Source organism: Solanum verrucosum, unplaced genomic scaffold (genome assembly GCF_900185275.1).
Source record: "Solanum verrucosum unplaced genomic scaffold, falcon-dt-bn FXZP01000085.1, whole genome shotgun sequence".
NCBI lineage: Eukaryota > Viridiplantae > Streptophyta > Magnoliopsida > Solanales > Solanaceae > Solanum > Solanum verrucosum.
The window spans coordinates 3391330-3404681 of NW_026019839.1; the positions used below are offsets into that span (position 1 = coordinate 3391330).

General features: G+C 36.4%; 1 protein-coding gene and 1 pseudogene across 2 annotated transcripts; one reads left to right on the plus strand and one right to left on the minus strand.

The window, feature by feature from the left end:
* The first annotated feature begins 1874 nt into the window (after positions 1 to 1874).
* LOC125814636 (protein ALP1-like) lies at positions 1875 to 2961 on the plus strand (annotated as a pseudogene).
* A 1743-nt stretch (positions 2962 to 4704) lies between these two features.
* LOC125813958 (uncharacterized) lies at positions 4705 to 12448 on the minus strand. Of its 2 annotated transcripts, none has more exons than XM_049493449.1 (6): positions 12135 to 12448; positions 11898 to 12006; positions 11382 to 11511; positions 10478 to 11215; positions 5552 to 7352; positions 4705 to 5367 (listed from the first exon to the last, which is right to left on the minus strand). In XM_049493449.1, exons 1-6 carry the CDS (start codon positions 12328 to 12330, stop codon positions 4937 to 4939), a joined length of 3405 nt encoding a protein of 1134 aa, XP_049349406.1. In that variant the 5' UTR covers positions 12331 to 12448; the 3' UTR covers positions 4705 to 4936. The 2 variants fall into 2 exon arrangements, with proteins under 2 accessions (XP_049349406.1, XP_049349399.1); XM_049493442.1 differs by having other exon boundaries at positions 4705 to 5370.
* Positions 12449 to 13352: the final 904 nt, after the last annotated feature.

Below are 13352 nucleotides of genomic sequence, written 5' to 3' on the forward strand. Positions count from 1 at the left end.
AATAAGCATGTTAAAAACTGGAAAAGTTAATCTTCTTTTTTTCCATTATGAACAACGGGAAGTGTTTGTTTTAAAATCTCCTCCAAAGACGACTACTTTTGCACCAAATACCATGTTTGTATTCATAAGAACTTTTAAGAGTGTGTTAAAAACTTCAAGCATTTTCTTTTTATAAATAGTCACTTCATCTAAATATTGCCCCCATACTTCCACTACTTCTCCTGTATTTCGTCTTTTATAAATAGGATAAGAATCACTGTAGTTTGATGTCTAATCAGAAAATTTCTTCGGATATTTAAACTTGCAATAGCTTCTTTTTTTTGTTACTTTTATGGCCTGAAAAAAATAGAAAATTTTGGGTTTTTGGTTAAACTTTTTTGGCCTGAAAATTGAATGGTGCAGTAGCTCAAGAACACAAAGAAGTCTGAATCTGAGTAAATTTCAGGAGAAAACTTGAAAAGATTGGATTTGGGCAAGAGCTCAAAGAATACGCAAAGGAATTAGGGTTTGAAATCTTCATTTTTGCGCCTTCCAGGAAATAAAAACGATGATTCTAATGAATCGGAGACGCAGATACCTGAAATTCTTCTGTGTATAACTTGTTTTCTGATTTGTATACGTACAAGAAGATCGAGTAATACGTATCTTGATTCAGTTCCTTGATCTTTTTGGGGCTTAGAATTCGAAATTTTGTATTGCCGCTCCTCTGTTCTGTAATTTAAGCTTCAATTGTGGCGATGGTACTGATCAGTTCAGAACAGAGGAGCGGTAATACAAAATTTCGAATTTTAAGCACCAAAAAGATAAGGAACTGAATCAAGATACGTATTACTCGATCTTCTTGTACTTATACGAATCAGAAAACAAGTTATAGATGCTGTAATTCTCCGATCATTAGGAAAATTATCAGATTCCAGAAGAATTTCAGGTATGTGCATCTCTGATTCATTAGAATCATCGTTTTTATTTCCTCGAAGATGCAAAAATGAAGATTTTAACCCCTAATTCCTTTGCATTTTCTTTGAGCTCTTGCCCAAATTCAATATTTTCAAGTTTTCTCTTGAAATTTACTCATATTTATACTTGTTAGTGTTCGTGAGCTACTGCGCAATTCAATTTTTCGGGCCAAAAAGCCAACTTTTTCTATTTTTATTTCATGCACAAAAAGAGCTTTGGATATAAATAGATGTATCTCATTCTCCAAGTCTTTGAATATCGAGCAGTCGTTGTAATACATCCATTCTAAACAGATTCTGGTTAAATGAAGCAAAATCCAATCTTTGGCTTTCAACCTTTATATATTTGTCCTATGTTGACAGCTGCAAGTTTTTTGCCTTCTTGCCATTGGGATATAAATTATCTAGCCAATGGTACATTCGACCCTGAACTCTGAATGTGTAGGTACCACGATTTTTTCGGGCTAAGTCTGCATCACAATTTACACCACGTGATGTAAATGCAAATAGGTTATTGTATATTCTAATGTATGTTCCAAAGTGTCGAGATTTTTCATCATCTCTTAAATAAAGATCACATAACTTAGTTGGCAGCCTGTGTGAAATGATCTTAACTGTACCAGTGCCACAACAAAATCAAGGAGATTTTTCATACTGAATTTTTTTCGCAAAACAGAATTCACAGTTGTTTTGTGAGCTGGATATATTAAAAGGGGTAAGGAATGCAAGAATAAGAACACAGAAAGATAGTAACTGAGCATGAGACTAACACATATGTTGAGCATCGACTGTCTTAGCTGTACTTTGTTTATCGTTAGAACCACCTGATGTTGAACCTAACGTAGGAGTAGAGTATGTATGAATATTGATTAGTCCTGTAGATTACATCAAAGGTTCAGTAACTCACCTTTCTCATAAATGGAAGGAGGATTTCCCTTGGTAGAAGTAGAAAATACAGGAAGCACTGTAAACTCGCCGACTGGATATATATAGAGTAAAAATTACACAAAATATTGGAAACATTTAGTTTCAAGTAAAAAAGTCAGGTACAGAGACAAATAGTTATGTGTACAAAATAGTTGTGCACAGTATTTAGAGGGTAACAAATTCTAGACTTGATTCACCAACCTGTTTTGGGTGCAGAGCAGGTGTTTCCTATGTTGACAGTGGACGGACAACATCGTTAGTTCACCAGAGATTGTAGAAGTTGTAATTTGGAGAGGACGACTTTCCAGCATTTGGTCTCTCGCTTGTTGTTGCTGGGACGATGCATTCTTTTCAGTTGCCATGTTAAGTCTATAAACTGTATCAAGTTCAATTCCAATTTCTTCTCAGCAGCCTTTACAGTATAGGAGATTATGGGTAAAGAACAGATCAAATGCATGGTGGGAACAATAATACATCAGTTTTGATTACGCAGAAGAGGAATCAAGAAAGCTTTTTGTATGAGCAAAGCTACATCTGATTTTATATGTTGTGAATTGGAATCAGTAGTGACTAAAGAACATACAATGCTATGTCTAGCGATACCTGTTTGCCAGCGTGTAGCTGCATACATTTGGAGATTGGCTGCAGGGGAGTGCTCGAGGCATGCACAGCTATAAAAGGGAATTTGTACAGTGGTTTGATGGCATGAAGATAGAGGAAAAAATTAAACTCGAATTTGAAATCCTTTCTGGGATCCAAAATGTGAGTGGAGCAATGTATACGATGCATATACCAATTATTTCATCAAAGGAAAGTGTGGCGGCTTATTCCAACAGAAGACATAATGAGAGGAATGAAAAGACTTGTTACTCAGTTAGAGTAGAAGGGGTTGTTGATCCTAAAGGGATTTTCAACGGATGTTTGTATGGGATGGCCTGGTTCAATGACAGATGATCAAGTCTTAGAACATGCTTTTAATGAGAAAGTTAATGATGTTTAAATAGTTGCTGAAGAAGCATTTATGAGATTGAAAGCAAGATGGAGTTGTTTAACATAAAGAACAGAAGTGAAACTTTGAGATTTCGCCTACCAGAATACCGTACCTTACTTAGTCTTCTTCTAGAACTGAATTCTCTAAAGCTTAAGTAGAAGCACCCCTCGGGAGAGGATTGACTTCTCTAAATGTAAAAAGGAGAAAAAAAAAAAGCAACTTCATCTGTATGTGGCACTGCTTTTTTGGGCTTATCTACTAGACAGATTTTAGCTTTCACGTGTCGAGGAGAGGTGAAGAATTAAGGTTGAATTTGTTTGATGATGAAATGGTTTTAAAAAAGGTTGTGAGATCAATGAGTGCGATAAACATGAAGGATGTTCCCTGTCATCCCATTTAAATTGAGCAGGAAGTGTATTTTTAACTTACAAATCTTCAACTTTCGCCAATATTCTATCCAACCACAATTCATGTTCAAACATATTTAAGTTTGAAATAACATAATCACACACACACACATATATATATATATATATATATATATATATATAACTTGAATTCATCACACATAACCTAAACATCTAAAGTTGTGGCAAGCTAATCAATACAACAATAATGGATTGAAAAGAAAATTTGATTTCCATCCAAAGCTAATCAATTCGCAGTGGCAAAACTAAAATAAAACTAAAATATATCTTTTTTTCGAAGCTAACTTCTTCTTCTTTTATTGTTACTTGAGCTTCACAAGAACAATAATCAACCCATCGTCATCCATTCGAACAGCCCAGATTTGAATCCTATTGCCCTTTCTGATTTTATTATGGATACGCATTTTAGTCCACTTCCCATGCAATACATAACACACTCATCTTAGATTTTTCTTCATCTCCCATCTTCTCAATTTCTGGAAGTTCTTTTTGCTGCCAGTACTACACATACATAGATACTCTTCTTCTTCATCTGTTAGAAATTTCTCAAACGATTTGTGTTGTTGGTATGGAGAGACGATTGTGAGTTTCACTAGCATCCGTGTAGTATATTTTTTTTTCGATAACAAATTTCACCTCTTTTACATTTTTTTTTTCCAACTCATTGATTCGATCATTTACAATTTGGGGCATTGGAATGATTTTGAATTTCCTCTTTTTTGTAACAATACAATTTTCTTCTTTTTTCCTCAACTTTCGTGACTATTTCTGCTTTTTTTTCGTGAATTTCAGAAGCACGTTCACAAACAGCAGCCAATACGAATGGGGATGAACTTTAATATCTCCATCGTGATCACTAACATCTTGAAATTATTAATGGGACTAACAATCTTAGTATATGCAAGGAAAAAGATTTCTTACAAACATATTTTTCACAAAATTGTTTGTTAAATAGACAAATCCAGTTCCAAGTTAAACCCAAATTAGAACTCCCACTTATACAAGAAAAAGGAAACAGTTTAATCAATTACAAAGTAAATAAATATATCTTGAAAACCTATAGGGGTTAGAATTACCTTTTATATCCTAAATAAACGGATAATAATAACTTAGAAATACACAATAATATGGATTCCTTCTGGACTCTCCAGAGTTTTGGCGGGAAAAATGCGACATTGGATAACCACAGGGAGGGGAGGTCAGTGTAATTCGGCAAAACCTAAAGGCAGGTCTCTGGAATTATCGCTAATAATAAAAGTAAATAATAAATAAATGAAATTTAAAGCTAAATAACCATTTTATCTGCAGCAAAAAAAATAATGAACCCAAAATGGAAGGGTTGTGAACTTAGAATTTTCTCTAGCACCAGAAAGGAAAAAGAATTCACACTTGCTCTCCAGTGAAAAAAACTAGAATCACATACAAATGGACTAACAAGAATATGGTCATTGGAACAAACCTCCAATGCCTTTTGCTATTATCTCCCTAACAATCAATTAAGCTTTACAATGATTATGTTATTAGAAACATATATATTTCTTCTTACAAATAATGCAAAACAAACAAAAAAAGGAACTGCTGATCACCAAAATAGAATTGGACCAAGCATTAATCAGGAGCAACTTTGGGAGTAATCACATTATGGTGCAGTTGCATTTGGATTCCAGCTTTGGAGGATTCAAGCTGTCACCTTTAATAGGAGCTCCAACAATGCGAGTTGTGGATTTGTCCGTTTTCTCATCACTTTCCGTGTTGGTGTTGCTTTGAGGAGGCTTTGTGTCCACCTCCATCTTCTGCCTAGCCTTTTGAGAGGACTTAGAATTACGTCTACCTGAGATTCTACCATGCGGATCCCTTCTGTCAGAATTCGCTTTGCCCACTAAAGTCACTGTGGGCCGTGAATCTTTCAACAGAACTGAATTCTCTTTTTCAATAGCTATGTTTGCAGCTCGATATGCAAGGTCATGTACAATGGAGCTACAAAACAGTATTGTATCAGTAGCTTCTTCTAGTGTCAAGCTTCTTGGCTTGTTACCTCCTTGCCCCTCCAGTGTAACAGTTGATTCTTCTGTCACAAGAGATGAAACTTCAGATACAAAAGAGCAAACTAGTGGATGGACACACCTTAAACTTTTAAAGGGATTGTAGACTTGATTTCCTATGTCATTTGGTTCACCAGTTGATACACATTCCAAAAGGGAAAACCTTTACAAGAAAATGCATAATTACAACACAAGAAATATACATACCACGAACGATGTCCTTGTGATCAATGGAATCAGCTCTGTCAACAGATGCTAATATTTCATTGCCATCACCAGACGCTGCATGCAAGAACTGCTCATTTAATTCATCTATGCTGCTCTCTGAGAGCAAGGAGCAAACATCAGATTGTAAATCAAGAGAACCGACATGTCCATTCTCAATTTCCATCTCAGATATTGCATGTAGTGAGCTCTGATTCAAAGAAGCCACAATCTCTACTTTATCAACCGAAGAATTTGACACATCTTCCTCAATAGGATGGGTTTCAGAAATCAAATCACAAGGATCCACATTCATAGAATTGTCCGAGTTTGCCAAATTTTCACAATTCATATATGAACTGGACTCCTCAAAATTTGCAACTGATGGCACAGATCCTGTGTGATCCACTGACTTGGAGGCAATTCTACAATTATCATCACTCTCAACCTCAGCGCGCAAGTTGTCCACTTTTGTATTTTCTCCATGCAGCAGTTCTTTTTCTCGATCAACATATGCTACCTCAATATTCTTTTGCAAGTCGGCAGAAGCAGACGTTTCGAAGGACTCTTCAAGGGAACTTGTCACAATGCTTAAAGTTTGTACTGCATGACTTGAAGTTCCAGACAAGGATGAGTTGGAGCTTTGGAGCTTTCTATCATTCTGATTCCGATAATTTTCCAAGTCAAGTTTCCTTCCACTTAATTGCCGCTGGAAGCGAGTTTCTGTATGACCAGTGGAGCCCAAATCAATGGATGATGAAGCAGATGCACTACCATATCCAGTGGAGCTTCTCAAGCTGTTGTTCACTGCATCTCGTACATATGATAAATCATCATAATTTATATTAGTGGCAGAAAGTGTCCTGTTCTGAACAATGTTCCCCTTCCCACTACTTGATCTATTCAGCAGCACTGAAATACCTGCACCCTCTCTTTTTTCAGCATTCTGAACAAGCTTGGAGCTGATATCAGCATTAGGTGACTGAGCCATTGCTTGGTGGCTTTGCACACCTTCATTTACATTTGACTTCATAGATGCCTTCTCACCCTCATCTGGACTCAATCTATGATGATATTCCCCTAATCTGTTATTGCCAGTTGCATCTGAGGAATCATGTGAATTCCCAGCTGATTCAAAACCATCAACTGATCTGTCTAGGATTGCAGTCAAAGTTTCAGGAGAATTCTCACCAACTACCGAACTTAACGGGGGAGTAGCACACAATTGTACTTCTGAATGAACACAATCTGGACAAAGCTTCAGATCCCCATCAAATGATTCAGTGTAATAGTACCATTGACCACATCTAGAACACAGTACAGCATCTTCTAGAGCATTCACGTGGGACATGCTTGCATTCGAGTTCAAGACTTCCACATCTGCTACCATTTCCAAAGCTTTATCATGTGGACTGCAAATTTTAGAGCCAACAAGTAGAGAATCAACCCTCAGGTCACCATCAGGATCACCAAGTTGACTGCAAGAGGCCCTATCATAGATTTGTTTCCCAAGATCTTCACTTGTAGAATCAGCCTTGTCAAGGACAAAAACTTCATCCTGCAAATCAGCATATGTTGTCTTTACTTGATCATTACCTATATCCTCCTGGTTTTGTTCACTTCCTTCATTGTCATGTAGTCCCGTTGTAGCTTGATCAGAGCTAGCATTACTGCTACTTGTGATGGAGGAGTTTCTGGAAATTATAGAATGATGAGTGGTGCTTGTTTTTCCAGCGTAGAAGGTTGAACTAGGGACACTTGATAAGAGAGGCCTGAACATATTCTGGGGAGATTTCCTGTGATCCTACAATAGGATTGTTGACTTCAGAAACATATTTTCTCAACAGATTGAACAAGAAAACCACACATTCCCATGCAGTGATTATATAGCTGCAATTGAGCGCTTGTATTTCCTTAATCAGAAAAATTAAGCGCCAAGTTCCCAGCTATAATTTGTTCTATTAAATCCAACACTTTGGTGTTAGGGAAACAGTGTTGGTATAGGATATCTTTAATTAGTATGCAAGGAGTTTTACTTGCACTCGGGGTGATACAATGGATTAACATCTTAAGTTTGCATGTTTGAAGATTGTTACTGGCTAGCCATGCCACACTCACCTGGTCACTTCCCGAAAAGAAGCAAAAATGCTAATGAAGGAAACATGACAACAGGGAAGAACAAAGTAAGTGCAAACGGCTAATATTCTGCTCACTTTCTTAGGAGGTGTGCTAGCTTTTGTTTGGTCGGGTAACACTCCAATAGCAGAGACCACCTAACTCAATTTTTAGTTTGGGGTGACTTATTTACTGCCTCGATGTAAAGAGACGTGCCTTTAACTACAAGTGAAGCGTCAAGGAACAACCAAATGATGCAGAGACGCCGAAACATTAGTCCAAACACAGTCTATGCCTCACATGCTCATGCAAGATCTGTATAACAAGATTACGGTTATTTGAACTGTTACTCTTCTATTCTATGACATATAACTAGTCCTTCAAATAAACTACAGCAATAACCTTTATTTATGATGATGCATGATTCTCCGACACTAAAGATGCTAGACCTGAATTTGAACCTAGAAAATAAATAATGCAACGCATCGATCTTTCTTACCAATAATAAATGTAACACACCAGTAGTTCTTCATCTTTAGCAGAATTTTAAGGGGAAAAGAGTTTATTGATAAGTAACTTTAAGGAACTAGTGTTAGTCGGACTAGTTAATTGTTCTAATATTTATAAACAATAATTAAACTGAACAAATACAATAAATTTAATAAATTAGCCTGTTTTCAGTATGTAGCTGTTCTGATTTTTCAAACAATTAACTACGTTTTCAACTTATAACTCACTTTAAACAATGAGGTTTTCAGAATTTTAATCTAAAAGGGAATAAAACGAGAGTACGATAAAATAAATTTGTTTCTCAACATCCTATCAACATATTAAAAGAATAAAAATAAGTTTGTTTCCTGACAACTTTCTTCTCAAGGAAATTCACTTATTGGAATTCAAAAGAAATATATTCTCAAGGAAATTCACTTACTGCATGTACTTCCCAAAAAAAAATATGCAATTGCATGTATCAAAAGATCCTTAGTATTTGAAATAAGGAAAAAACATAATTTTCCCTACTTGTAATCCAAAGGACAGTGTATTGCCATCAATTTTTTTATGCTTTGCGGACTAATCATAACATACCAAAATGAAAATTGGGAAAATATTTCAGGTAATAGGGTTTAAGGGACGTTCCAAGTTTCCATGGAAGAATAACCAATTATCTGAACAGACAAAAGTCTAAGATGTTTTCTTTATAACCATGGTATCCGGGTTGTCTAATTCTTCGGATACCTAACACTTACCACCAAAACAGGTATTCTCTGTCTTAAGAAATTACCTAAAAAAAATTGTCTCTGATGGGATTTGAATCTGAGACCTCATGCAGTGGCAGAATTTTTCATAAGCAGCGTCGCATTTTATAATAAAACACTACTGTATAACATTATATTAAAAAAAGAACATAATATAAATAAAGCACAATTCACATGTATTACTATAGCTCTCCTCGATGAATTTTCATTTCTGAACACTTTTTTTCTATACAAGGCATCAAAGGATCACTAAAAAAAGTCATCATTCATTTGATTTCGCAAATCGATCTTAATCAATTTTATTGACGAGAAAGAAGATGAAGAAGAAAATATAACACAGCTAACTAGAGAAGCAAGAGTGCGTGTTAGTAGATGTTCGTTATCTCATTTAGATTGGTAAAGGTAAGGCTTAGCCCTCCTTACTTGTACTTATCCATGTTGGGCAATTTTTATTTTTATTATTAATAAAAAGCAGTTACACACATTGTCTAGCAATATGAATTCGCAAAAAAAAATTAAAAATTAACTAGGATTGCAACAACATCCTTACTTAAGAAATCTAACATTAACTTGTCGAAAGAATTATGATATGATTTTTTGGACTTATTGGTTCACGGTTTTCTTGACTTATAAGAGGTACAGTGTTCGACCCTGGACAATCCCTTTTGAAGGTGTTGAGTTTCGAAGTCACAACATCTAACCGAAAACTGAGACGCCTGACCAAAAGAGCTGTGTTGCTCTTTGCGTTAAGCAGTGTCACTTTATTTAATTTACCCTTTATTATGATTCCAATTATGCATATATATTTAATAAAGTTTTGGGACAAAGCAGTGACATGTGACACCCCTTGGCCTAACGTAAATCTGCTCCTTCTCAACCCACTTCATTGACTAGGTCACAAAAGACTAACATCCTGTAATCCCAGATCCTGGATGTTGAATAATAGTCCAAGACACAGTGCTACTGTGCTATCAGTGATTCGTTGATAATAGTAAATTACTCCTCTCAGTAAATTTAGAAAATATGAAATACTATGGGGAAGAATATGAATATGGAAAATACCGATTAAAAATCACAAATTTGAAAAATAATAGTGTGCATGTGTCTTCTAAATTATATAATTTCAGAATGTTTCCAGGATAGCTCCTTGGTAAAATGTGGCATATGAAGGAAGATCCTTATCGATGTTTCAAGTATAATGAAAATGTTAATGATATTCAAAGAAGTATTAGGCATCAATAAACCAAAACTTGTAACTTCCAACAACAGTTCATACTTCCTAAAATATCAGTATTTCTTTAAACTTTCTGTTTGGATTTTTGACAACCAGTCCCAAGCATTTGAAAGATGCAACCTAAAGTATACATGACAGCTGTGCCCCCCTTGTTTTTACCCAGACCCCATTTTAGCACAATTTGAACATGATGGTCCCATTTCCAATCAACTGTCCATCCTAGCGACATCTATATGAGAAAACGATATAGAAAACTAATGCCAGGTTTATATTAGTGTTCCACAAATTATGGTAACTATGCAAGAGTAAAGGAAGGTAATATACCATTTGCCGGATTGCCATGTCAAAGGATCTCTTTGGAGCAGAACTAGAGGACACTACTCTTGCTGGCTTCTTTGGATGGCCAAGAGCTTGCTTATTTTGGAATCCACTGATACTTCTTGAACCTGAACGATCTGAACGGCTCACAGGAATGGATTGTAGAGAATCTATGTCGTCATCACCAGACGATGCAACTGAACCTTTACTGTGAGAACTAAAAGGGTCGCGATCATGACTATGTGATGAACTAACACTTCGAGAAGCAGTCGGAGACATCGATTGTCTTCCAGACCTTGATCCACTTCTCGATGCAGGAGAAGACCCCCTCACATAGGAAGCAGGGCGATCACCCAGTGAAGTACGAAGATTGGGAGGTGCCTCCAAGGAAAATCCTGGAATATTTGACTGCCACGCCCTTATCTTTGGTGATGCAGAGTTCCCTCTATTAGTCTTGACAGGAGAGGTGCCCCTCACTTGCGATGGAGCAGCAGTACCACTGGAGCCTGTGCTCAACCTCCGAGGAGTTGGTGTAGACGACCTTGGAGGAGGTGTTGAGAATTTCTTAGGTGAGGGAGACGGTTTCCTTGTCGGAGTAGAATGCCGCAAATTAGGCGGTGGACTTGAATGAGGTGTTGAAGATGGTCTTCCTCTTGATTGATCGGCAGTATAGCTAGACCTAGGAGATGGGCTAAGGCGATTCGGACTGGCACTACCTCTACTACTTCTGTGACTCTTGTCCATCTGCCATTCAATCCATATGAAATTTAATAAATTGATTGTATTAATTAAAACAGAAGCACCATGCATAGATATGGTTAGGTTGCATTTGGTACGTTATTTAACTATAATCATCAATACAGTTCCCAAAAAAGGGAAAGGAAAACAGTTGAATGACTAAAATGCTCACCGTTGATGATCTAGAGATTGAAATGGGTTGGCTTCTAGGCCGGCCCCTCTGCTCATGATTTGTCGGGCGTGTCTCATGACTCTCGTCATCCAAAGAAGGAAAAAGAGGAGTGTCCGGAGGGGTCAATAACCTTTCATCAATAACTCAGCATATTAGATAACATTTCATCAATAACTCAGCATATTAGGCATGAGGGGCATATTGAAGAACTTACACCACCTAACATGTGTGCTAATAAATAAATATATGTCTATGACGAAAATAAAATGCATTTCTTCTTTCTAAAAACTTACTGCAGACTTGCAACGAACAAGCCTATTCTTTCTGGCTCCACAGCTTTAGAATCGTAAACAAAGGGGAGTTTTTTTAACTAAATCAGAAACATGGATAGAAAGATTGGATAAGCACGTAGCCATTAAGCAAACTATGCATTTGAGTTCATTTTCAACATATATGTACAAAATGACAAAATAGGGGAGTAAAGAGTAAAATGCTTGAAAGATAAACATAACCAACCAGTCATAGTCATTCTTATCGCCTTCCGCATTAAGAAGGTCACTACTCTCTCCTCGAGCTGGAATTGATATTCCCAACTTATAATCCGAAAAATACCTCAATTTAGTAGCTGCCAACAACAATGAGCAACAAAAGCAATATAGTCAGGAAAATAAAAGCAAGAGCATGTTTCTGTGCTTGGCAACAAAATAAATTAAAGCTCTAAAATGTAACACATAAATTAATGCATTATCTTACAAAATAAGTCTTCGATTTCATCATTTGATTGAAGCAAGAAACTATCTCTTTCCCTGGTTTGCACCTCATTAAACAGGGCAAGATCATCATCCTTGTCCCTCAAATGAATCCCACTTTCAAGACTGCGCCCTCTCTTGTGATTTTCTGCCCTGAGCTCCCTTCCAGGAGAGCATCTCATGGCCGGTGAAGGAGGCATAACGGTGTCAGCGTCAGGTCACCCTAATACTAATCAGTCAAACTCCCCCAGGAACCCCAAACTAAAACAGCATATTGTGTCCCCCATGAACAATTAAGCAAGATTCTAACCACTTCACCTAGACCCTCTCAACTAACTCAAGTTAACACAAAAATCTCAAAGTGGCAATTCAATTTACTTCAAACTACCTCCTTTACATACACCTGGAACATAAAGGCAAAAAAATAGTCCTTGCCACCTTGCACTGTGTCTGAAAATGATTTCAATTCCAAAATCTAAACTTTTAGCCACTCAGTCAACTCTATACAGAATCTTGGCAACAAAAGAACAGTTCAACTTCAAATACCCAATCACTATAAGCAAATCAAGCAGGAAGTCCCCACACACAAACAAATATGCAAAATTCCACAAGGAGGTATATCAAGAACCCTAACCCAATCACAAATTAAACAAAAGCAAGTCAATTAACAGCTCCACTTGAGCTTACAAACTCATCAAAACTAAAATTAGAACAAAACACTCAAACCCCACTACTCCAATAACACCACAAAGCTTGAAATTTGAAGAAAAATCTGAACTTGAAACAAGAAAAAGATCAAGAAAGAGTGGAAACCCAAAGCTGGATCTGCAAGAATTTGTACAGATCAGCAAAATGCAAAAATGGGTTGTGAAATAATACACAAGTGAACCCAAAAAAGCATTTTTTTTTTACTTTTTCAAGAATGCAGATGAGTTGTTGTGGATCAAAACAAAAGTAAACCCTAAGAAACCATTTTTTCCCAAATAAAAAAAAGTTAACAAGACTGAATTTTGCAGAAGGAATTGATGTTGGTGATGATGAATGAGCAGTGGAAGAGGGTTTTTGGTTTTAGGGTTGAATAGTAATTTACTTCTTTCCTTCTCAGCAACAGCAAGCTTTCCTTTTTTCCTTTCTCTTTCTTTCTGCTATCTGATAGTTCCCTTTCCTTCTTTTTCCTTTTTCATTTTTTTTTTTGTTAATTTTGGATAATTACAGTTAGATA

Bases quoted from the DNA above. Each gene is read 5' to 3' on its own strand.
- LOC125813958 (XM_049493442.1), bottom strand. From the start codon at position 12,330: ATGCCTCCTTCACCGGCCATGAGATGCTCTCCTGGAAGGGAGCTCAGG. The intron at 12,007-12,134 runs GTAAGATAATGC...TGTTGTTGGCAG, and splicing joins TGAAATCGAAGACTTATTTT to CTACTAAATTGAGGTATTTT. The intron at 11,216-11,381 runs GTGAGCATTTTA...ATTGAATGGCAG, and splicing joins CAATCTCTAGATCATCAACG to ATGGACAAGAGTCACAGAAG.